This window comes from Argentina silus (assembly GCF_951799395.1).
Source record: "Argentina silus genome assembly, chromosome: 9".
NCBI lineage: Eukaryota > Metazoa > Chordata > Actinopteri > Argentiniformes > Argentinidae > Argentina > Argentina silus.
In genome coordinates this window covers 9,756,097-9,779,802 of record NC_139663.1, presented here as the reverse complement: position 1 = coordinate 9,779,802, position 23,706 = coordinate 9,756,097, and the positions used below count along the sequence as shown (strand labels likewise).

General features: G+C 46.9%; 2 protein-coding genes across 3 annotated transcripts in view; both read right to left on the bottom strand.

Moving 5' to 3' along the window:
* The window catches only part of lasp1 (LIM and SH3 protein 1), a 25,538-nt gene extending 7,210 nt beyond the window's left edge, over positions 1-18,328 (bottom strand). For both annotated transcript variants that reach the window (XM_083676203.1, XM_083676204.1), the window contains exons 1-4: positions 18,058-18,328; positions 9,352-9,446; positions 4,161-4,245; positions 556-663 (exon numbers count right to left, since the gene is read on the bottom strand). In XM_083676203.1, the coding sequence (XP_083532329.1) occupies positions 556-663; positions 4,161-4,245; positions 9,352-9,446; positions 18,058-18,126 (357 nt within the window). In that variant the 5' untranslated portion in view covers positions 18,127-18,328. The remainder of the gene's footprint in view (positions 1-555; positions 664-4,160; positions 4,246-9,351; positions 9,447-18,057) is intronic.
* A 647-nt stretch (positions 18,329-18,975) lies between these two features.
* On the bottom strand, positions 18,976-23,386 carry LOC310809293 (plexin domain-containing protein 1-like; the record flags this gene model as incomplete). The annotated part of the gene is made up of 13 exons (XM_083676488.1): positions 18,976-19,789; positions 19,954-20,111; positions 20,197-20,232; positions 20,501-20,621; positions 20,692-20,752; positions 20,828-20,909; positions 21,080-21,175; positions 21,307-21,406; positions 21,525-21,643; positions 21,730-21,852; positions 21,979-22,048; positions 22,750-22,893; positions 23,228-23,386. 13 exons carry the CDS (start codon positions 23,384-23,386, stop codon positions 19,670-19,672), a joined length of 1,389 nt encoding a protein of 462 aa, XP_083532614.1. The 3' UTR covers positions 18,976-19,669.
* Between the last annotated feature and the right edge of the window lie 320 nt (positions 23,387-23,706).

Sequence of the window (23,706 nt, the reverse complement as noted above, 5' to 3'; positions counted from 1 at the left end):
CCCAATATTGATATAACTTCAGAAGAGGGTAAAATGCCGGACGAAAAAAAAAAAGGCAGTTTCAGCCCCAAAACGTCACGGCTACTCTCAAGTAAAACCAATAAAACTACCACGCGTGGAAAATCTCTCTTGAATTGGTTTAACCATACAACTTTTTTAGTACAGGTAAGAAGTTTCGCAGTTGAAATGACAGCATCTGTTCAGTATGGAAATTAGAATCTAAGCTACCAGCCTCAGACTGGCTGCCCAGGCAAGCAAACGGTTGCCTGGCAACGTGCTCCATAGGTTTGCGGTGTGAAGGAACTATTTGAGTCTCCATCAGCGTTAGCCAATAGAAACCTGACCCCTTCATTGGGCCACTCTCCTATTATACCACTGGGCTAGGGGTAGAGTGGAGGAGGGCAGGCTAGGCTAGGCTAATGGGCTGTGTCATGGGGCACGTCTGAGGTCAGGAACTCCCCTCCATGAACAATGTAATGGTCAAGGGTAAAGGAAGGGGGAGGGATAGGTTTGTTTTCCGGTGATAAAGCTTGTGTTGTCGATGACGGGACTTACGTTGCTGATCTGGTCCTGTGTTTTCTTGATTCTCTGCAGCTCTGGTGTGTCAGACACCACACTGAAGCCCTTCCCTTTGTTCTTCTCAAACTCCTCCTTGTACAGCACCTGAAACACACAGAGAGAGAGACAGCACACTGACGTGAGCGGGTTGCCTACGGTTGTAATAAACACACACACAAAGACAAGCATAACAACTGTAACAAGAAAGACAAGATTTTAAATATAGACAGGCATGTGGAAAGAAAAACAAAAATAGTTTACTGAGTGTGTGTGTGTGTGCGTGTGCGTGTGTGTCAATACCAGGTGAGGGCCACCCGGGCCTCCCTCTCCTCTTTCAGTTGTGGTGAATGACAGTCACTTCCTGTTAGCTCGGGAGTGAAGGCCTGACATACAGGATGTATTGACATATCCTTATAAGGTCAGACTGTGAGGTGTGTGTAGAACAAAGTGTGCACATGCATTATGTATTTAGGTGAACACATATTAGTGCATGTATGCGTGTGCGTGTGTGTGTACCCCCTCCCACCCCAGCCTGACCCTGACCCCCCCCCCCCCCCCCAGAAGAACCTACTGGCACAATCCATTACCAAGCAGTAGGCTCCTCCCCTACAGAGCACAGCAGAGGACAGCCACACAGGTTTGTTTGACCACCGTCTGACACTGCGTTTCAGAGTGCTGACCCATCCTCTCCCCCACACCTTGTGAGGAGCTGACTGGCTCATGACACAGAGCCGGTGGCATGTGTCCCCACACTCGCTCTCTAACAGCGTGACGCATTTTCCTTCTGCCTCGGTTTCCACCGGCTCCTCATGCTTTCTCAACCCCACCTGACCTGAAGCTTCGTAAATATCATACCCCAAAACACTCCCCCCCCCAAAAAAAGAAAAAAAAGCGCTGCTCTCTAAACACTGGCCAGATCCCACAGCCCTCAGGGCCTAGTGATAAGAGAAAACACTGCTGCCGTTCCGGGAAGCACCAGAATAACAAAGACCCAAATACATTTCATGAAAGAAGAAGAAGGAAAAAAAAAAAAAAAAAAAAAAAAAAAAAAAAAGGACTCATCAGACAAAAATACCCCTCTCCAAAGTGGGTCATATGTTCACTTATTACCGTGATAAAGATGCCTCTCTCTGACAAGGAAGAGATTTGCTCTCAGCATGGTGGAGACTTGGTTTTGGAATGAGTGTGAATCCTGTCAAGTGTGAATCCAGTGTGTGGGAGCCCGCTGCCTGTGCTGTGGGGCATGTGTGTGTGCTGCGTTCACATCTTTGTGACTCGCAGAAACTGAGGGCTGCTGAGACGGTTTCATCCTCTTTGTGGGTTTGGTGGGAGCGTCTGGTCGGTAGTGTGGTATTGTCGTCTCCTCCCTGCGTGTGGTTTCTCCCTTCCTTATCTCCTCGTGGCCATGTTGTTTGGATGTACTTGTTTCTGGGATGGTCTCGGTCCACACAGCCGCCCCCCTCATGGGAGGTGATTAGAGAGACCACAGACACTGTGACAGCCTCACTTAGGACAAACACTGCTGTTAATCCACGGTTAACCCCCCCCCTGTCACTACACTAAATGCCACCCCTCCCCATTCCTCCTCCTCCTCTCCCTCCTCCTCGTCTCTGTCCCCTCTCCTCTCCTGCCCTCCTTCTCCTCTGTACATCTAATCCGGATTGGCTGAGCTAGTAATCAGCATCGGTCTGGACAGCTATGGCCATTTCTCCTAATCCACTCTCACTTCATACAGAGAAAGAGAGCAAGAGAGGAGGAAAGAAAAAGGAGAGAAGGGGTGGGGGGGTCCATGGGGTCGACCTTAAGAGAGGTGTGTCGAAGGCAACAACACAGTGTACACAGCGTAATAGAGGGCAACATAGGGAGAGGAGGATCACTTCTGACAACTACAGGGGGACAGTACCAAGGGGGGACTGGGGACATCTCAAGCCCCGTCTGGCTATGGCTCCCACATGCCTCAGTGTGTGGGGGGGGTTCAGGGGTGATCATATGGGGAGGATCAGAGAGAGAGAGAGAGAGAGAGAGCTAGGGACAGATGGTGTTTTTCTGCATGGGATGTTTGTCCTTCCAACCCAAACAAATGATAAACCATTCTTACAACAAATTGAGAATTAATTCATTCTGGATATGTATTATCATCATCTTAAAATGTGATTATTAAAACAAAGGATTTGTTGTGTGTGTGTGTGTGTGGTGTGTGGTGTGTGTGTGTGTGTGTGTGGAGGGTGGGGTCCATGTAATGGTGAATGACTAAAGGTCCTTTGTGAGCTTGGCGTAGATGTTTCCTTGGTTTCCTCTCCAGCTTGGTGAGACAGCAGCACAGAGGCCTTGTCAGAGTGTGTTAGAGGAGCAGACAGGAAACAGGCTCTGACTCAAATTCACTGTCGGTTCAACCCTGAACATGCAGTGTGTCTGTGTGCGTGTGTGTGTGTGCGCGCGCGCGCATTCGTAATACTCATGCGTAGACGTTCAAGAATTTGCCACCGGTATCAGAGTGCATGGGTCAGCAACAGAGTGTGTATCAGTCACTGTTACTGTACATCCATGTGTGTATCAATGCTACCTTGTGTGTGTGTGTGTGTGTGTGTGTGTGTGTGGTGGAAATTATGGGCGTGTGTTGGGGAACAGGGGCTACCGCTCTACCCCCTCAATGCTGCTGCGTTGCCACGGGAACCCTATTGCTATGGCAGCAGGGTAGAGAGGTCTGTCACACCTCATTACAAGACTTTAGGAGAGAGAGAGAGAGAGAGAGAGAGAGAGAGAGAGAGAGAGAGAGAGAGAGAGAGAGAGAGAGAGAGAGACGCCAACGAGGCACGCATAAGGGAGGAGAGGAAGGAAGACACAGGAAAGCACTGATACATTGAGAGAGGAAGGAGGGAGGGAGGAGTGCGGGGCGAAGGAGGAAGAGATAAAAGTGAAATCCCCGAGAGGAGAGAAACCGAGAGGAATGCAAATAAGACGCAGGCGGCCGGGGAGAGATAAAGGGAGAGAGGGCGCCGTCATGAAGAGAGGGCGCTCTGTGTCTCAATGGAGGGATCCTCAGTCTCTGCTGGAAGAGGAGGTGAAATATGAATGAACGAAAAAAGGAGTGAAGGGTGGGCGGAGGAAGCGGGGGAGGGGAGGAAAGAGAGAGGCTGGATTGGAGGAGAATTAGCCGCGGCGTAGAGAGCGTGAGAGAGAGAGAGAGAGAGAGAGGAGGATGGAGGATGACGGCATGCTCACTAGTGGGAGGGAGGGAGGGAGGGAGGGTGAGTCTCTCCACAGAAAGGCTTGAGGACCATAGATCGTTATGATACGAGGAGGATCACTGACGAGTCTAATATGACGACTATTAATGACTTCCACACGACAGACCTTCTGTGACCTGCGAGTGTGTGATGCAAGATGATAATGACAGCCTGACACGTGCGCACGCATGTGGGTGTGTGTGGGTGTGGTTGGGTGTGTTGTATTATGACAGGCAGATGTGAGTGTGTGTGGTCATGTGGGTGTGTGTGTGTGTATAGGTATGTATGTACGTGTCAGAAAGGACCTGGGCTTGTGGGCTGTGGGCTGTGGCCTGTGGCCTTTAGCCTGGGTGTGGTGGTGGTGACGGTGATTACCTGGCTCTGCATCTTGCTCTGCTGTTTGAGGCGAAGGTTCTCCGGAGTGTCGGCCACACAGGTGAAGTTTGTCTTGGGGTAGTGTCTGTGAAACACACAGAGGGAGGAGGAACAAGACATTAAAACCAAGATCCACACAAAACAGGCAGACGTACACGGGGACACACAGCAGCAACAATACGAGAATGGCAACAAAACAAACAAACAGGAAGGGCTAAAAAAAAAAAAAACATAGAAATAGAAATCTCTATTTCTATTCATCTATTTCTATGGCTAAAACAGCTTGCGGTCTAAGACCCTACTGAAAGTCCATTTGTTGTTAGAGGTGGTCTACAGGTTGTTCGAGACTACCCCCCCCCCCCCCCCCCCAGAATACACAATGCGGTTGTCTCCCATGGGTGGGGGCCAAAAAGTTTCTGAAAAGCAAAAGGGGTGCAAGGGGTCTGTACGGGCTGTGGGGGTGTTTGGTTCAAGGTTGGAAGAGTCTTGGAAAACAGCCATAGCAGGTGTGGAAAACAACACACACCAGCAAGTCTCCTATTAATCCTTCAAGCAGACCCAGTTTGTACAGAGCTCAGCCCACCCTCTGGGGAAGAACAGGGAGAGCAACAGCATGCAACACACAGAGACACAGAGAGTCAGAGAGACAGTGTGTATGAATAATGTCATGGGCTTCTCCTTCAACAGAGTGTGAACACAAGACTCTTCTTGAATGGTTTGGGGGGGGGGGGGGGGGGGGGGATCTCAGTCTGGACATCGTAACCCACCCACCTACCTCCCACTGCCCTGGAGAAAACATTCTGCCTCAAGCGCACACACACACACATCATGAATGAGCACACTCACATCTCCCCACGCACACACACACACACATACACCACACTGTAGACTTGTTATTGATTTCTTAAACAACCTGGTATGTCTGAACAGTGCATATTGTATACTAGAATGTTTTCTGTACTCTTAGCCAAATTCAGATCCACTCATGTTGTCTGCCAGTTCAGTCTTGTCCTGAAGGCGGTTAAAATCACATGGATCAGGTCTACATGGACAGAAAAAGCCCTCAATCAGCTCAATCTAGCAGCTCATATGGACTCCAATACCCAAAATGCCTGAGGGCATGGGCCGACCTCAATCTCCAAGTCCCTTCACATTTCTGCAATATGTTTAGTGTTTCCTTGGCAACTTGGTAAAACACATTGAGTTTGTATCTTCTGATTAAGGGAGCAAACTCAAAGAGTCCTTCCAAGGAATGTAGCTCAATTATCTACCATCAAGAATGAGCAAACAAATAAATAACCACTTTCAAAAAAACGCACCCAGGGGTGGGGACCCTGAGCAGGCACCGGGCCGTAATTTGCAACCCTACATGCTTCTGAGTGTACAAGCACACACAGGCCTGCACATGCTGGCCACCTCCCACAAGCACACTCACTCACAGAGAGAATTTCCTGAAAAGACAGAGAGCTGCTATCGGATCCCATTCAAATGTAGCGGTTGGCTGCGTTAGCAGCTGAGGTCAGGACTACAGTGAACAAGACACTCTTAGCCATGTTGTGGGGATTCTGTTGTAACTTGCTAGGCCTATAGCATTCGCTATACAACGCTCTAGCTGACTGGGTGGGTGGCTTGGAGTTGAGTGTTCCAACAGGGGGTAGGGTAGTAAAAGTCATGAAACAACAATATTTGCATGTTTTATTTCTGGAAAAGGGTGTGTCTGGTTTGTGGCAGTAGCTGCCCAGTCTATGCTTTACAGAGCATCTTTGTGGGGCTGATGTGTGGAGAGGAGAGGACAGGGAGAGGAGTGTGTGAGTGTGGGTCTGTGTGTGTGAGTGTGTGTGTGTGAGTGTGTGTGTGAGTCTGTGTGAGTGTGTGTGTGTGAGTGTGTGTGTGAGTGTGTGGGTCTGTGTGTGTGTGTGTGTGAGTGAGTTTGCTCTGGAGGCTGTTCCCTGGGGCTGGGAGGTATACCGGTTTTTAAATTATACCGGCATGGATCCAGCGGTGATATGGAATTTGACTACAGTCAAAACCGTTGTTTTGCTCCTCTCGACGTAACACGTGCAGATTGTGTGTGGCAACAGTTTAACATGAACATGAATGACAACATTGTGTGTGTGCGCGTCTTTCTGTGTGTGTTTGCTCTGGAGATATACATGGTTGTGATCAATCTAGCAATCCTATGCATGTGTAGGTAGGTGTTCAAGGTGAGTGTACGTCTGCATGTGCGTGTGCGAGCGGGCGTGCATGAGGGGCGTGCATGAGGGGCGTGAGTCAGTCATCAGGAACACTCATCTGTCTGTCAGGCTGCATAATAAGGTTATAAGTCACACTGGAGCCAGTGGCATAACCACAAACACGCAGTTAGTGGTGTGCGGAACAGTAAACATGGTGGACCAGGGCAGGCAGGCACAAACACAGCGCTGTGGAGAGGCCTGTGTTTGCAGAGCAGAACCAGGAGTAGGAGGAGGAGGAGGAGCAGGGAGGGGTGTGTTTCTAGAGGACCTGTAGGAGATATGGCCTTGGCCCTGTCCTCTGCCTATATACTCATGACTCCACATATCTATTATCTATCATTCTGGGCTGGGGTAGATCCAGAGAGGGAGGGAGGGAGGGAGGGAGAGCATGGCAGCAGAGACAGAGAGCCAAAGTAAAGAAGCAGTAAATTATAGCCTGACTGACATGGACACAGCGAGACTGGCAGATTCCATTACAACCGAAGCTAATGTTTTAAAACATGTCAGACTGAGATATTTCACCGAGTGGGCTATTTTCCAATCCATTTGTGATGTCATCCTGTTTGGTGAAAATGGCGTTTTATCAGCTGCGTTAATCATTAACCACACGCTCAACTTGAAAGTATAACTACCCTGAATAATTGGATGTGACTTAAGTCAGGGTTTCCCCCTAGATGATTGTCCAGACGGGGCACAAAGGTTCCACAAAGCAACACAAAGGCCCTCTGGCACCAAATAGAAATGTGAAACGGTCTCAAACTGCACTGCAAATGGATGAAATAATAGTAGGCAGGATCCATCAACCCAGACGACCGGAGTCTCTCAACACTGGCAGTCTCTGGCCTAACTCTCCCACAAGCTCCATGGAAACAATCTCTAAGAATTTCACTGTCAGTCTGCCCTCCTAAATCCCCCACAATCCCCCTGTGTCTTGACCCACCAATCAGGGAGATGGGAGTCTCAGCACAGAAGTGGGTGGGCATTCTGTAAAAACAAACAAGCCTGTATCAAAGCATGTGAGCGGAATTGAGTGAAAAAACCGCTTCTCGCTCACAAGAATTTGTTTACACTCTGCTCTCCCGCTCTGCGTCCACTTCCCCGTTCCGCTCTACTTCCCTGTTCCAGAGAAAATGGTGCCACTTGTATCCATTTAATGTTTTACAAAATAATTTTACCTTTTTAATGAGAGCCACCATTTCTTGTGACCATATATTGCGAACATGTAACTAATATTTAATTGGTGAGGGAAAGAAAAAAAAAAAAATGTTTGCTTTGAAATCGCTGCCCTGAGCTTGTGAGGTGAACGGTACCAGAGCGGAAATGGAGCTCAAGAAAAAGCCCTTCCTTATTTCTTTTTTTTCATGTGCGCCACGCTCCAGAGACAATTCCCACACTCCGCTCCTCGCTCAGCTCACGCTCCGCTCCACTCCGCTCACATGCTCTGGCCCGCATCAGTCAGGACAGATATAAAAACAGTAATTACAAAGTAGTCGACTACCGTGGAAGAAAAACACAAACCGGGCCAGCATTCCTTCCCTGGAGAGGGAGCCTCTTCCACTGATGATGTTTACTCTAACGAGAAGCCAAGGGATTTCAACAAACAGGAAGAGGGCGTAACAAACAGGGCCTGGAGGGCCGTCTTCCTGTCGTAGACCAGAGGCGAGGGGACGGAGGGAGGGATGATGGAAGAGGAGAGATGCACCAGGGGGGAGCCCTAGGAACTGCCAAAAGGCACCATGACAAATGGGAGAGAGAGATCAAAGAGCATCTGGTCAAATGTGTCATAACAGCATCGAGGCTTAGGAGGTCTAAGTCTCCACTCCATTACCTGGGAACCATCGTTGATGTTAAAAGTGATATGAACCACCGTGTGTGTTCATGCATCTCCCCTTTTCTGTGTGTTAGTAGTTGGATTCTGGGCATAGAGACAGATGGGGTAACACCTTGCAAAGCGGAGGAGGTTGCCAGGGTCTATCGTTAGGAAAACTGACTAAGAGTGTGTGAGTTTTCTCCTGCATGTATACATTTAGTGTGTGCATGGAACTGCATGAACATGACTGAAGAGGCAGGGGATAAGTGATTGGAAAAACGCTTGCTAGACATGCTGATTTGTCCGCAAGGAGCCATTCACACACACACACACGGCAAAAACCATTGGAGGTTCATGGGAGCGGAGAGAGGGGGATTCCAAGGATTCCTCACCAGCTTTGGGAGCTCAGCTTGCGTTGGAGTTTGTGTGTGTGTGTGTGTGTGTGTGTGTGTGTGTGTGGAAGCGTGAGTGGACCCGAGTGTGTGCATTTGTGTGTGTGTGTGTGTGTGTGTGTATGTATGTCACTGTTGAGGAACTTATGGAATTTCCCTTGTTGACCCCATTGAGGAGGAGAAGGGGGATGAGGGGGGGGTAACGAGGAGGCGTGCCCTTTCCCACACTACACACAGCCCCTCTCTCTTGGGGTGCAGGAGCAGCCAGAGACACAGAGAAAACCAGGAGAGGAATGGAAGAGAGGGAGGGAGGGAGGGAAAGACAAGCCTTAATTAGGAGCCTACACACAGCTGTGAAGAAAAAGTACACGTGTTCACACACACACACACACACACACACACACACACACACACACACACACACACACACAGCCCGCCTTGGGTCATTCTCTGCAATTGTATATCTTCAGCAATGATCAAACACTTCTGTCAGAGTAATGTCTTCGGCATGGGGGATGAACACCAGAGTCTCATGTGCATGTGTATTACATAAGTTGCATACACGTACATGAACATGAACACACACATCCCATCTGTGCAAGCTGCTCCTTCAAACAAACAAAAAATAATCTCTCTCATATGCACGTACTCTAACTTTACATTTTGTTTTCCTTCTTGCATCAAAGACACACTGTCCTCTCAGGGACTGAAAACACTGTCTTCCCACACACACACACAGTTTGGGGACTACTTACGCATTGCAGTATGGTCTCTTTTCGAAGCCTTTGTAATTCTTCATGTTTAGAGTCATTTTGCAGGTCTCGCAGCTGAAGCATCCTTTGTGCCAGTACTGTCAGAGAGAGAGAGCGGGAAAGATGGAGACAGAGATTAGGGACATTCGTTCCATGATTTTCAATGCATGAATCAGGGGCATAAACTAACACACACACACACACACACACAATTTGGTTTAATAAGGCCAGACTCCATTTTATTCCTTTAAGAATTGGGAGTCAAGAGAGAGGAGTGGGGGCAGGAGGGAGCAGGAGAAAGACAAAGGTCTGCGCGTCCCTCCCTGCTCTGAGGGGTTACGGGGCACCAGACTTCCTCTTTCCTCTGACATCTCTACAGCGGTTATTTATAAACACAAAGCCATCTCAGAGGATGGGTAGCTGTGTCCGTGAGTGTGTGTGCATGTGTGTGCGACCAAGTGCGTCTGTGTTGTCAAAAACATGCCTCAACCCAAGTAACTGATTACCACAGTGGGCTGAGCAGAGAGCCAGCATCCACTTTAGAAAAAGCAGCTAACGTCCAACCGAAAGCCACACCCACTACTGCTATGACAAAATAAAGCCATATACTGTTACAGAGCAGCGTTCAGGACCACTGGACCGTTTGTATTTGGGTTCAAAAGGAAACTGTGTGTTGAGCATCCGGAATTGAATCCTCCCGTCATGACGGATAGAGGCAGTTCAGTTGTCTGGCACGCTTAAGTTGTCTGGCAAGCTAAATTCCAGTGAGTAAGCAGACGTCACACCTTCCTGGCATACCACCATCAACGGAGCCATAAAAATAGTGACTGCTGGAAGAGGTTGAACAATGCTAACGGTTTATAGTTGAAATCGAGTTTGAGAGCAAAATGTTTGCATGGTTGTTCAAACCGTGGCGATCCTAACAAAGGCCTTTTGAGTGAGGCTGCAGCTCCGTCTCTTGTTGGCTGCACCGCCTTGATACTCCAGGACCTGGTGATCCAATCGAACACACACGCACGCACGCACGCACGCACGCACGCACCGAGCGGGAGAGAGAAGTTTCCTAGCTCTGACCCCTTTCCATCCAATGCGCTACAGTGCTAACAGGATACAGGGAAGCTTTCCTGGTGTACTGGACTGCTGGGAAATGTTCCCATGCTCAAGTTTGGTTTGAGACTCTCTTTCTCCCTCTCTGACCGTCTGTTCATTACTGCAGGCCTGTGTTTGTCTGCCTCTCGCTCTCCCTCTATCCATCTTCACAACAGCCCTGCCTCCATCACTCTCACCCCCTCCTTCTCTTCCTCTCTCCCCTCCTTTCCCTCTCTCTTGGCAGCAGGCTGATCTGTGGCCTGAGGGTTCAGAGGGAGACTGAGGGAGGAAGGCCGGAGGGAAAGTGGAAGGAGGGAGGGAACATGAAAGAAAGGAAGGAGAGAGAGAGAGAGAGAGGAGGGAAGGGTTGGACAAGGGAGCCAGGGAGTGAGGCAATGATCTGGCTGTTCCTGCTGTCATCATGGGAAGGAGAGAGAGAGGGGGGGGGCGAGGGAGAGAGAGAAGAAAGTGTGTGTGTGTGTGTGTAGGGGGGGAGGGGAGTCCTTAATAACGTGGCCCTATGGCATTCTGCCATCCCTCTCTTCCTCTCTCCATCACTATACAGTCAACACCACTCACCTACACACAATAAGCACACAATCACTCAACAAGACAGCTGCTAAAGTATATATAAAACAGAAAAACACATCTCAAAACACACACAGGTGCACGCACGCACGCACCCTCACTCGTATATCCTGCACAGTCTCACTGGGGCGGGAAGAGGGCATTACTGGTGGGCACATCCATCATGTCCCTCTGTGTGCAGTGATACAGGGGGATAATATAGCACGCGCGGCTACAGTACAGGCAGAGGACCGACCATAAATCATCTGGATGGGGCCTCTCCTTGGCTTACTGTCTGTGACAGCTCAGGCCAGCCGCGGCCATGACAGTGGGTGCCGTGCATCAGAGCACTGTATGCAACAGTCAGACACCCATCGTCGGTATTACAATCAGGGGAGGATTCAGGAGAGCAGGAGAATCCGTGTCATAGGGCCAGAAAACAGAAATCCCTGGGTGCAGGATATGAGCGTAGCAGGCTAAAAACCCATGACCCAAACAGCGATGATGACACTATTCAGAATTCTAGTCTGGAGTGTTCTCTATGGGCTTCCTGGACCACCCAGAGATGAGTGTATCACTGTAATTGAGTGTGTGTGTGTGAGTGTGTGTGTGTGTGTGTGAGTGAGTGAAGCTGCTGACCAGCAGAGCTGGGCCGGGCCAGACAAAGGCTGCCAGGCTCAAACTGGACAGAGGCCCTGAGCCCTGGTCAATGGAGCTCTGATCCAGAGCCAGCCACACTGGGCCAAACCTCAATAGAAACTCAAACCCACACAACCCCAGTCAGAGAGAGAGAGAGAAAGAGAGAGAAAAAGGACTCAGATAGATGGACAGATCGCTTCTCTCCCTCTCTCCTTCCCCCCCTCTCCCTCTCCATGGCTCTGGCAGTGTGAATCCTTGACTTGACTCAAACACCAGCACTGTGTGGGCAGTTTCCATTGCTGCTCTTGGCCTCAGTTGCTTTGCAGCAGTGGTGGCCATCTTAGGAGGAGCATCAGCCTGCCCACCTGTCTTACAGCAGCCCAATCTGACATTCAAACCCTCCCCTCTCCGTTACGGTCCACTCGACATTACCTGCTGCGAGCATCTACAGTCCCCTGATCTGGAGGATGGAGAAGAGAGAAGGATAAACAAACTGACCACAGAAAAGAGCACGAGACTTCGATCCTCTGTTTCCCAGGGTAAATATTGGCCTCGCGTGAATTCAAGAGAACACAGGATAAACTCCAGTGTTTATCCGACAATCCCTATCCTACAACTCAACCTGCTAACCCACATTCCACGAGGAACCAACCCCCCTCCCCACCCAGATCCCATGACCCTCTCAGGTGAACAGAGAGAGAGAGAGAGAGAGAGAGAGAGAGAGAGAGAGAGAGAGAGAGAGAGAGAGAGAGAGAGAGAGAGAGAGAGAGAGAGAGAGAGAGAGAGAGAGCTGACTGAGTGTAGATTACAGCAACCACACTCCAACAGCTCCAGGAAAACCTTGCTCCTGGCTCTAGGGTGTGAGGCGGGATCTGGCAGTCAGTGGGAAAATCAGGACACTGCAGAGATGGAGCCCTAGAAAATACACCCATAAAAGCGTGACTGTCTCTCTGCATCAGCACAGCTCCAGGGCACATTGTGTGTGTGTGTGTGTGTGTGAGCAGGGATCCAGGAATTAACTCAGAGAACGTGCTCGGTCAAACTAACAACCCCTCAGACGGAGACTGAAACCCAGGCCAGCGTGGACAGACCCTGCAGCTATAGGGGAGGCCATCTCTACTCCAGACACGCTGTCTGTGTGTGTGTGTGTGTGTGTGTGTGTGCGTGCATCAGATAGAAGTGACTGTTAATGAGTATGAGAGTAACTGAAAGCATGTCCGCTGTTTGTATGCAAGTATGAGTAGTGACTGAGTATAGAAATATTCGTGACTATGTCAGTGAGAGTGCATTAATCAATTGTGGAGTGAGTGAGTGAGTGAGTGAGTGAGTATGTGTGTGTGTGTGTAGAGCCCACATCTGGCTGCGAGTAAAAGAGGAAACCAACTCATTAAAGCCCATAGTTAATTATTGACCTACCTGATACATTAGTTGTTGGTTTTTTTACCACAGTGAGGGGATTTTATGTTGGCCAGCAGGGAGACAGTGCTTTGATAACACAGGGTATGCTGAAGTATGCACTTAACACACATCCATAAACCACTACAGTGTGTGTGTGTGTGGATATACTGTAGTATGCACTTAGTAGACGCACACACGCCGCCTGCCCGGCACCAAACCGTTCTGTTAATCCCTGACGGAGGCAATCTGAGAAAGAGACTGTTTCACCATGGTGGTGAGGTTGGACCACTTGAGTCTGGTCATGCAGAGGCCGACTACAGCCACATTCTCTTACCCAGGTTGAATGTCATACGACAGCGGCATGTAGTTGAGTAAGTCTAAAATCATCTCTTATCCTGAATTCTTCCATCTCTTGCAGGGAGACGAGGAAAATCGGGACTCTCGGTATTCCTATTTATAGGAGGTGTGGTATCGGGAGCAGTGGGTGTCCCAGTTCACCCTTAGACACACGGACAGAACCGGGAAGTACCGGAGGACTCACTCTCCTCAGGTGACCGTTACCCTTCCTCTGACTCAGCAGGAGGCGGCTGGACAAACTGCCCTCTTACCCCTTGGCCTTAAGGACAACGTGAATCATCTTCAACATAATCTGTCTAAATTTAGTTTAACCTATTTAAAAGGCCTGTTTCAGTGGGACAAAATGTGCCCATATGTAGTCAGTAACAAAGACTAGTCTGTGGTATCTACATGTTGTCTGATTATTATCAGAGGCTTATTTGAGGGGCTGCTGCAAGCGTACCGTATCTAATAACAATAATAACAATAATAACAATAATAATACAACGTTACATTTGTATCGCACTCTTCTCATAGACTCGAAGCACTCCACATGTAAAAAACAACAACATTGTCTACAAATATGAATAACTCCTATGAACTGGCCGGGCCGAGGGCTATTTGGGGTGAGAGGTTTTGCATATGTCTTTTGCAAAGCAACTGAGCATGAAGCTCCTGCCTGTAGCGCTGTTACAGAGTCAGCCATGTCTGGTCAGGGTGAGTGGACATTATTCAGCTATGGTGGGCCGAGCTGGTTCTCTACTCCTACTGTACATTCAGGGACATTAGTGAATATCTTAGGGGTATTTTGGCCATTTGCCCCTGTGTATTTCCGACACTGTTCTTACATGATAGTGGCGTCTCTTCAACTGTTGTACTGGAGTCCCGAGACTTTTCTGACCCTGTAGACGGATTTTGGTGGCACCAGCCTTGATTTCAATGTGTGTAACTATTTACAGTTGAATGAGCCTGGCAGACATCCTGAAGAAGTCGCACCCTCACCGTTTGTCAATTGCTTTGCGATTGTAATGTATCGCAACACGTAGACTCGAGTCATCACATCAGGTATTTGACCATGTGTAAACTCCTCGCGATTTCTTATAACTTACAAGCATGGTCATAGCATATTGGGTATTCTTAATGGAAACTAGGATCCGAGATGATCGATTGTCTGTCACACAGGGATAAGTAAAGCATTACAACTCATTATTAAATCATGAAATATCTTTTGGAGTCAGATATAACGTAATGTTAACTTGTGTTAGTTGGTCATGTGACCACTTGTGTTGAGTTTGTTCGATCATGTCCATAACTGTTAGAAATAATCATTGGGAATAAATGTATGTCTTATGTTTGACCCGTCATCTATTCTTCAGTGTTTTATTTTCATATTCTATACCCCCTTGACCTTTCTACTAAGGCAATAAGATTATCTCTGTGTGTACAATTGATTGATTGGCAGCGCGAATGAGGCACACCTCCCTACTCATAAAGGTCATGTCATCGATGTTTGTGAGTGTAAAGTAAGTCCAACCACTTCAGCTGTATCCTCCAGCTTCCTCGGGAACCTTAGAAACGGTACTAAAATGATTGAAAAATGGTTAAAATTTGAAAATGCGCACATCTTGATTCCCTACAACAAGCCCTGAGGCAGAGTTTGTCCTTTGTCCCCTTTCTCTCCTCTACCTGCAGGGCTTTTCAAAGAACTTATCAGTGAGCTTTGACCCTGCTGAGAAGAAACAGATAAGGCCTTCAATCTGCTTGGAGAGAGGCCTTCTACTTGCGCACGTGTGTGTGTTATAAATGGCTGCTTGTGCACAATTCAGCATTTTATGTCATATCCTGTGTAGTAATAGTTTGCCTATCACAAACAAAAGATAGTCCCACATCTTATGCTAATTGTGTGGTAGTAGGTAGGTTTGAGTCTGAGGCAGGTGGAGGCCTGAGTCCATCAATAACAAACCTGCAGATAGATACTGTAGCTAAACATCTCTCTTACAAGGGCTCTCCACTTCACTTCCACAAGTACAGAGGATATATATGTATGTATGTCACAATGAAATATTGATAAAGGCTGTGGAATAATGCAAGAGTTCTTGATGAACACTTCACCCATGGAAAGAGAGAGCATTCTAGCTCTTACATCCAGATGAAAAACGAGCACACAGAAACGGATAGAGCAGACAATATAGAGGAACCAAATGATTAGGCCTGGCCTACATAGAATTTCTCACACTTGGGAAATCATTCCATCAGTTTAACAGAAATACTATTGAAGCCCTCTGTCCCTGACTGCATCTCACACACACACACCATAATCATTATCTCACACACTTTGTATCACAAATGTATCAATGACAGAAACACACACCAACACTAACTCTACTCTGTTTATACAGAATCGCGCTCTCCCTCTGCCAAATGTTCTGCCAATCTGACAAAAGACTTACTTGACTGAGCTACTCGCAAGATAATTAGGCCTACTCCTGTGTCGGGCGAAACATTCACTTCCTGCCTTTACACGTCCTCGGGTGCCCTCTCCTTCTGCTGAGCCCAGCCTCGCGGAAGCAGAATGCAGGTCGGCAGACAAACATGTGTATGAGACCCGACTTCTCTAGATGCCAAATATTACTCTGGAGGATCGTCAAGTCAGCGCGTATTCAGCTGGGGAGAGGGAAACCGCTGCAGCCGTGACTGCCCTGTATTCACCTGAGCCACTCTCCGGAGGAAAAAAACAAACCCCGCCTGCTGCGGCCTCTCCTTCTTTAAACAAATGATAGAAGCAGGCAGTGCCACAGAGGGGGAACAGGGGAGGTTGTTTTCGTGTCTGAGAGGGAGCACTGATGCAGAATGGCAGCACAGGCCCTACTGTAGTTCAGAGGAAGGAGAGACAGCACACACAGCAGGCCCCTGACAGAGCACGTTTTATGGGAGTGTCTGTCTGCTGGAATGCAAGCTGCTCCAGACGGAGTCTCCATAATAAGCTTTGGTTCTGCTTTTGACAGTTCGGTTCATTTGAGTGTTGTTGAGGATTCCAATCACGAGTTGATGATTTCACTCCACCTAACCCCATTCTGTTGCACGTTTGGACAACATGTAGGCCCGGCCCTTGCACAATAGGGAGTAGTATTCAAAAACATGTGCATGCATGCGCGCACACACACACACACACTGTTGACATAATTTGTGTCTGGATAGGCTAATGTGCACAATCATTTCTCAGAAGCATTCTCCATTAATCGACCCAAATACATAACTGACAGTTATCCAAAACGCTATTCTAATGTCCATTAATTATCCACTTGCCCACTGGCATCACAAACAACTAGAGATTCCTATGCACACTTTTCTTCCTACAAAAGGCAGATTACCATCCTCCTTCCCCACAAAAGCAATGCAGTGCACCCTGGCCTAGTTCAGTAACATCAAATTCCAAGATAAGGGCTAAATCTATGGGATAGACGAGAATTACCCTATAAAAACCGTGCTTGACATGAGTGACAACAACGTGTGATAGCTATATCTAGAAGCGGCGTGAATAACAATGATTGCGCTACGTGGGATTATGGCAGACGTCAACACAACCATGCTGCTGACCATATGTTACAGCTGGTGACAGACGAAGGGGATTCAATACACGACCACTTTTTTTGTAATTAGCTGTTTTGAACTAGCAGCGTGTGCGGACTCCACACAACCCACACACACCCGCGTGTTAGTTTCGAATCGAAATGTTCCACACCCTAATTTGGTTAGGATATCACTTATTGATCATAAGTGTCCAATTTCAACCTATATCAAACACCAGACGAGATGAAAATGACGTTTGTCACGTGGTGACAGCTGGATTCAATTTAGGGGATCTAGGCTGACTAAACAAAACATTTAGCCTAAATAAGCAATACGTTGAGCTATATGCTTTGCTGAGAAATGCCCCCCAGACTTCAGATTGACCCATTGAATGAGAGTACGTCTATCTAGCCAACGATGCTATGGTATGCATTCCGAATAACATCGCTACCATTCTCACACTAAATCTACTAGGGGTTGGAATCGAGTTTATCGCTCAAGTTAGTGAGCCAACCACATTCTTTTGGTGGTAGAAACAGGAAACGCATAGTTGGCTAGCTAGCTAAATAAATTACCACCCCTACTACAGCTAGTTAACGTTAGCCAACTCTGGCGAGGGTACATTAGCATTCACAGAAAAAGTCGAGCGAGGTTTAAGATCAGAGACGATAAAGACTAGTCAAAGGCAAGCTAATCCAACCCATTTAGATCCACATTGACAGAAAAGCTAACGTCGGAGGGTATGACTAATCCCTGAAACGGAAACGTTCTATGTTTTAGATGTAGCGTCGTATCAATAGTATAATGCAACTTTTATAAATACATCTATGAGCAGCAGCCCAAAATAGAACTAAAGTGATCTATGAACATGAAATAACATTCCATAGAGCGTTCCATTATATTCCAGCAATTACACTGGCCCCGTTATAGCTACAAGCAAACATAGCTAGCGAGTTCTACCTGTCCGGTTGGCTATCAAATGATTTCCATCCATACGGTATGTAGAAAATGGTGACTTACAAATATTTAATATGTACCTTAATCATCAGTGGCAGACTGTGTAAACTTGCTTTCATACGCAAAAGAGAGCGAAATGAATATTTCCCTTACCTTGTCCAGACAATTCACTTTTTCCGTGGGGTACACGACTCGATTACATCTGCCACACAACGGATTCATGTTTGAGGAATGCGGTCTCTAACTAGCTAAGTTATAACAATAAAAATATATAGATGCAATATTTGTCGAGTAAAAGTGTTCTTCAAAAGCAATAAGATTCGAGTTTGACGAACGGATTTATCAAATCCGGGAAATTGTTGTCGTTATAATCGCACAGCTGGCTGTCAGTATACGAACCAGACACGGAAAGCGCGGGCACGGCGCCTCTTTCCAACGCCGCGCTCCCGAGGAGAAAGGAAAGGGGGAGGTCCCTAGGGGAGTCGATCATGACAGAATAATCCCATGAATCCATCAAACCGTGATCATTTATACATTGATTTGTATGATGCGTTAAGCCTTCCAAAGAAATGTAAACATGAATGCAACTAAGCAATTCGAATTTATTGGCTGGAATGCGGAACTACTAGGCTGCCTGACCCACCTCGGCAGTGCTCACATCAGCATCTACTGTACTGGCATCATACAGTAGATTACAAACCCAAGACAAACATTCCATATCGCGGACACTGTACTTATTATAATGGTTGTAACGACCAATCCACATACGAAAGCTACATTTCTACCTGCCACAATCTAAATAGAATGCGCCCTACTTGGTTGGTGGAAAAAAAACACACACAATCAATTTGGTTTGGGTGCCATCTGCTGCCAAAAATCGGAATTAGGTCTCTCACAAGTCACTTTATGACAGGATGAAAATAATAAGCAGTGGAGTTTGTTCACCCTTTTTACATTAAAATAAGAAATTCCATCAAATAAACCACCATTTCTGAAAACTTCCAAACCATGTGTTTAATTTGAAAGGACACACATTAATAATAGACAGTTCAGCTGTGTTTTGTTGCGTTGTATTGGATGAGGTTAATTTAAATGAAGACAACCTCTTAATAATATGAATAGAAAGACACTCTTATAAAATATGCTATTTTGAATACATAAAAAAAAGAAACAAATATTAACTAAATGTCTTTGTTCTTGTCATACCATGGGGTGCAGGGTCCTTTTTGTCCCCCACGGTTTTCCTAAAGTTCTAGGATATAGTTCAATCCAGTTGCGTATTTTATTGTTGGGTGTTAGGGGTAATATGTCAAGACCACCATCAGTATCTGAGGAGAAATCTAACCTACTGTAAGCCTAAACTTGGCCCCTAGGTTCATCCTTTGCCCCTCCTCAGCTGTACTTGTTCTCTCATCTTGCTGATCTAGTAGGAGAAGAAAAGGGTTGAGGGCTTAAAGAAATAATACCTTCTGTAGTGGCCACAACCTCGATGAACATGCAGTATGTAGGGAAAACATATTTTCTTTAGCCTGGAAAGATGGGGATTTAATGGAAGTGAATATTGAAAGATCCAAACTCAATTCAAGTGAGTATCAGGGAATGAGAAGAAACAATCCCCTAAAACAATGTTTAGTCCTTTGTGCACCCTTGGCTATATGAGTCACAACTGAATGTGAAAGTGTAATGGACTAAGTGTGTAGAGATCTTCTCTCCTCTCTCCCCGTTTCAAGCATCTGTTCTCCTCTAAATCCAGTTCCTAATCCCCTCAGCACTGCCCAGCTTCGATAATGCCCTCTTTCTCATAACCGTCAACCTCGACCTCTGCATAACTGGATTGGAATCCCTGCTTTCGGAACTTCATGGATGGCCAGTAGCTGTTGCGTGGCTGTGGAAATAAAGCACACAGGAAAATATGCACATAAGGGTTATATAGAAGGGGAAAAAAGGAGGAAAAAAACTCTACATCGAGCAGGACTGTCAGACAAAGATGAAACACCTCTGCGACAGACACAGCTGGTTGAGAAATGGCGCTGGGTCAGTGGTGCTAACCTGGGTGAAGTAAAGGGGTGAGGCAACAGAGGGATGGGAGTTGGTGTAAAGAGCCAGCAGTGTCAGAGCCAAGAGTAGCACCACTGCAGCTACAACACCTGCTATAACACCTGTGTGGCTTGACCCCTCTTGCTGCCTTGGGGGGCCTGTCTTCATGTCTAAGGGTGAGAGAGAGACAAGAGAATCACTGTATTGTCACATGGCTTCATATTCATGATTCAAACAGAATAAAGATCAACCCACCATTGCCATTATAGAGAATAAGACGCTTGGTATCATCTGCAGGCAGGTAAAATTGAAGATAAGTTAGAGTAGTATAGAAACTGCAGTAGTAGAGACTCAAACCTCATTGTGACTGTATACTGTAGTGATGATCATTTCTAGTCATTTTATTAACAGATCTCATGTTCTTTGATTACTTTTCGACACTGGCAAGAGAGAAAAACCAAACACCTGAGTCCTACTGTAGCATCATTGTTCTTGCTCGGTACTGTAGATGCAGACCTAACCTCTCACATACATCCATGTACATCCTTCCTTGACTCACCCTCAGTTTCAGGGCCTTCCTGCAGTGTGCTAAAGGTTGTAGTCTCAGAGTCTAAGGCAACTGAGGGACCAATGGAGCTATCAGGTCTCCTAGAATGATCTTCACAGATAACGTCTTTGACCTGCCAATAGAAAATAAATGAGACTCTGGGGCATTTGATGTACAGTACCATTCACATTGTGCAACTTTACCTCTTCTGAGCAGGCATAGTCCAGCCACTCCTGCCTGTGTCTATCCATTCCATCTGAGCACCTGAAACAGAGGGAGATGTATGACACAAACAAACGTAGACTCCAACGGATGGGTGTCCACTCCTCTCCTGCTCACCTCTGGAGGACATGGCACCAACGACAGTCAGTGGTCAGGTTGGATGAGAGGCAGAGCTCGCAGCTGTGGTGTTGTAGACAGGCTGGACGAGGGGAGACAGACAGAGAGACGGTGGCTATATGTGGCTGGGTGAGGGTGATTGGCAGTACACAAAACAAGCTATTGAAAACAATCTCTAAGGACATTTCTCTGTTGATTGGGTGACATGTCTGAGAGGACTAGATGACAGATGGACACTAGAGAGGAACTTACTCGGCAGTGCAGTGAACTCAAAGGCAGAGTGGTTGGTGATCTTTGTTGTATCGATCTCCACCCGATGGTACTCATAGATAGTCTGAAGTTGAGTATCTACATGAGAGATACAAGCCTTTGAACTGGGGTTGACTGTCAACATGAATAGAATAGAATAAAATAGAATACTTCAGTATCTGATGACTGTGATATTAGTGGGGTTGGAGAAGAATCCCTTTGCTGCTGACCTGAGGATTGTGGAGAGGGCAAGAGAACCATGAATGCGTCCGACAAGCCTGCCTTCACTGGGTGTTGAGCAGAACTTATCACTTCCACAGACAAAGGTATCTGACCAATAGCATGAGAGAGACAAAGACAGAAAACATAAACAAATTGAAAAACGGACAAATGTGAGCAAGTCTCTTAGATTTGGCCCAGAAGTGTACATGGTGGAAGTTTGTCTCACGTCTCTATAGCTGAAGGTGATGGTTCCTGTGCGGTGCAGGGCAGCCTGGAAGGTGAATGCCCCCTCTGACTCCCTCCCCTGGAGTCGAACCCGCTCCCACTGCACCACAAAAACCTCACCTGGGGTTAACACAGATCACAGAGGGGTTAGCCCCACTAAACAGTTCTAAGAACAAGACCTCGCTAAACATCACACTACAGCTCACCATTGTCCAGGTACTGCACGGTAGAGTCCTTGGAGAAGCTTGGATCAAAGTTTGCCATAAGGGGGGCGATGTACTGCGTTGCTGTCAGCATGCGGTGTGTGACCTCCCCCATGAAAATAAACCCTGGGGATGGTCAGAGGTGAGAGGTCAGAGTTGTAAAGGGGTAAAGTAGAGAGTATAAATACATAAAATATCACAAGTGGCTCAATCTGAGCAGGTGCAGTATGTATGAAGAATAATAAAGTGTACCTCCTGTTGCGATGGTAATCTGCCTCAGGTAATGTCCGTAGAAGGGAAAGTCAAATGAAAGGGCAACCTTCTGGAGAGTGAGAGAGAGAGAGAGAGCGAGAGAGACATACAGTATGAGTATGAGTGTGCAAAACTGAGAATTTATGGATAAATACCATTTCAGCTGCATGAAGTTGGAAAGAACTGAGACATATCTCTCACATGCAGTAGTATGTATCAGTTTAGGTGATTGTATATCAATTTATATCATCAAGGTTTTCAGAGGGTAAGGACAACATTTTATGTTCACAGTTGTGAAGTTTGACAAATAGCATTACTTATGTGATAGCTAATGGACATTGTTATGATTTGCTGATTTCTACCTCCTCCAGCTGCAGTTTACTCACTCAAATGCCTAATCCCAGACTATCTCAGATTCTATTTTAATTGAAGGTATCATGGTTTATTTTAGATATGGGTGAGAAAATGAGGAAGCACCCAGATTTGAACTGGGGACCTCTTGATCTGCAGTCAAATGCTCCACCACTGAGCTATTCCCCCAGCTGATTATAAGCCTCTGGCCAGGCCGCCCTGTTCCCAGGCTATTGTTGCACCCTCCGGCAGTGAGTGAGTGTGTGTGTGTGTGTGTGTGTGTGTGTGTGTGTGTGTGTGTGTGTGTGTGTGAGTGTGAGTGTGAGTGTGAGTGTGAGTGTGAGTGTGTGTCTGTGTGTGTGTGAGTGTGTGTCTGTGTGTGTGTGTGTGTGTGTGTGTGTGTGTGTGTGTGTGACTCACCGCAGCTTGTCTGTGTGTGTTGGACAGAATGCCATGCATCCTGACTCGGCCATGCTGGAGGTCACTCATGTCTATCCAGAGTTCATGTGTGCGTTGGTCCTCAGGGCCAAAACTACGCAATGAGTAATACCTGGCCGAGTCCTCCTAAAGTAAAGAGTGAGTGAGGTGATTGGACGAGAGAGATAGACGGATGGTGTACAAGCAGGTGGAGAGGATGTTATACATAATTCAGGGTGCGCACACTTAATAAGTTAAGAAACCTTTCTAGAAACCTTAGAATAACATTGAACATGTCATGGAATTTTCAGCAGAAAGGTTGAACCGATTGAGTGCTGTTTGATATTGCCAGCAGGGGGCAGTCTTCTACCACAACTCAAATGCTCAACACATCAACAGGCAAATCCCCCCCATTAACATACATGCACACACATCCCACTCAGACAAAGCTTCTTGGACCACTTCCCGCAGCTCCACTCACCACTAAGTGTGTCATGTTGTGAGGCAGGGTGTCGATGGTCAGTCCTCCTCCCAGTGTCTCCCTGCCCACCCTGGCATGACCAAAAGTGAACCTCTGGTCTCTGGTCCTTACTGCTTCTGATTGTTCCTCATACTGCTGTGCATACACATCAGAGCGCATACCTATCCAAAACACAGTAATGTAGGGAGAGATGTTATAAATTACAACTTGTTTTCTTTGACTTGTCTCCATCTATGGTAAGAGGACGTGCCAATGATGTGTTTATGCAACAGTTTACTGTAACAGTTTTAAAAAGTGATTGTGAATTTAAACTTCTGAACTCCGTCTTCGTCCAATTCTCACATACCTTAGCACATGTACACAGACCAGACACAAACACACTACTACACACATGGAGACGTTTTGTTGGCTTGAATCTAATCAGTACAACAGACCAGAAAGACCTTGAGCTGAGGCATTGAGCTGAGGCATTTTTGTTT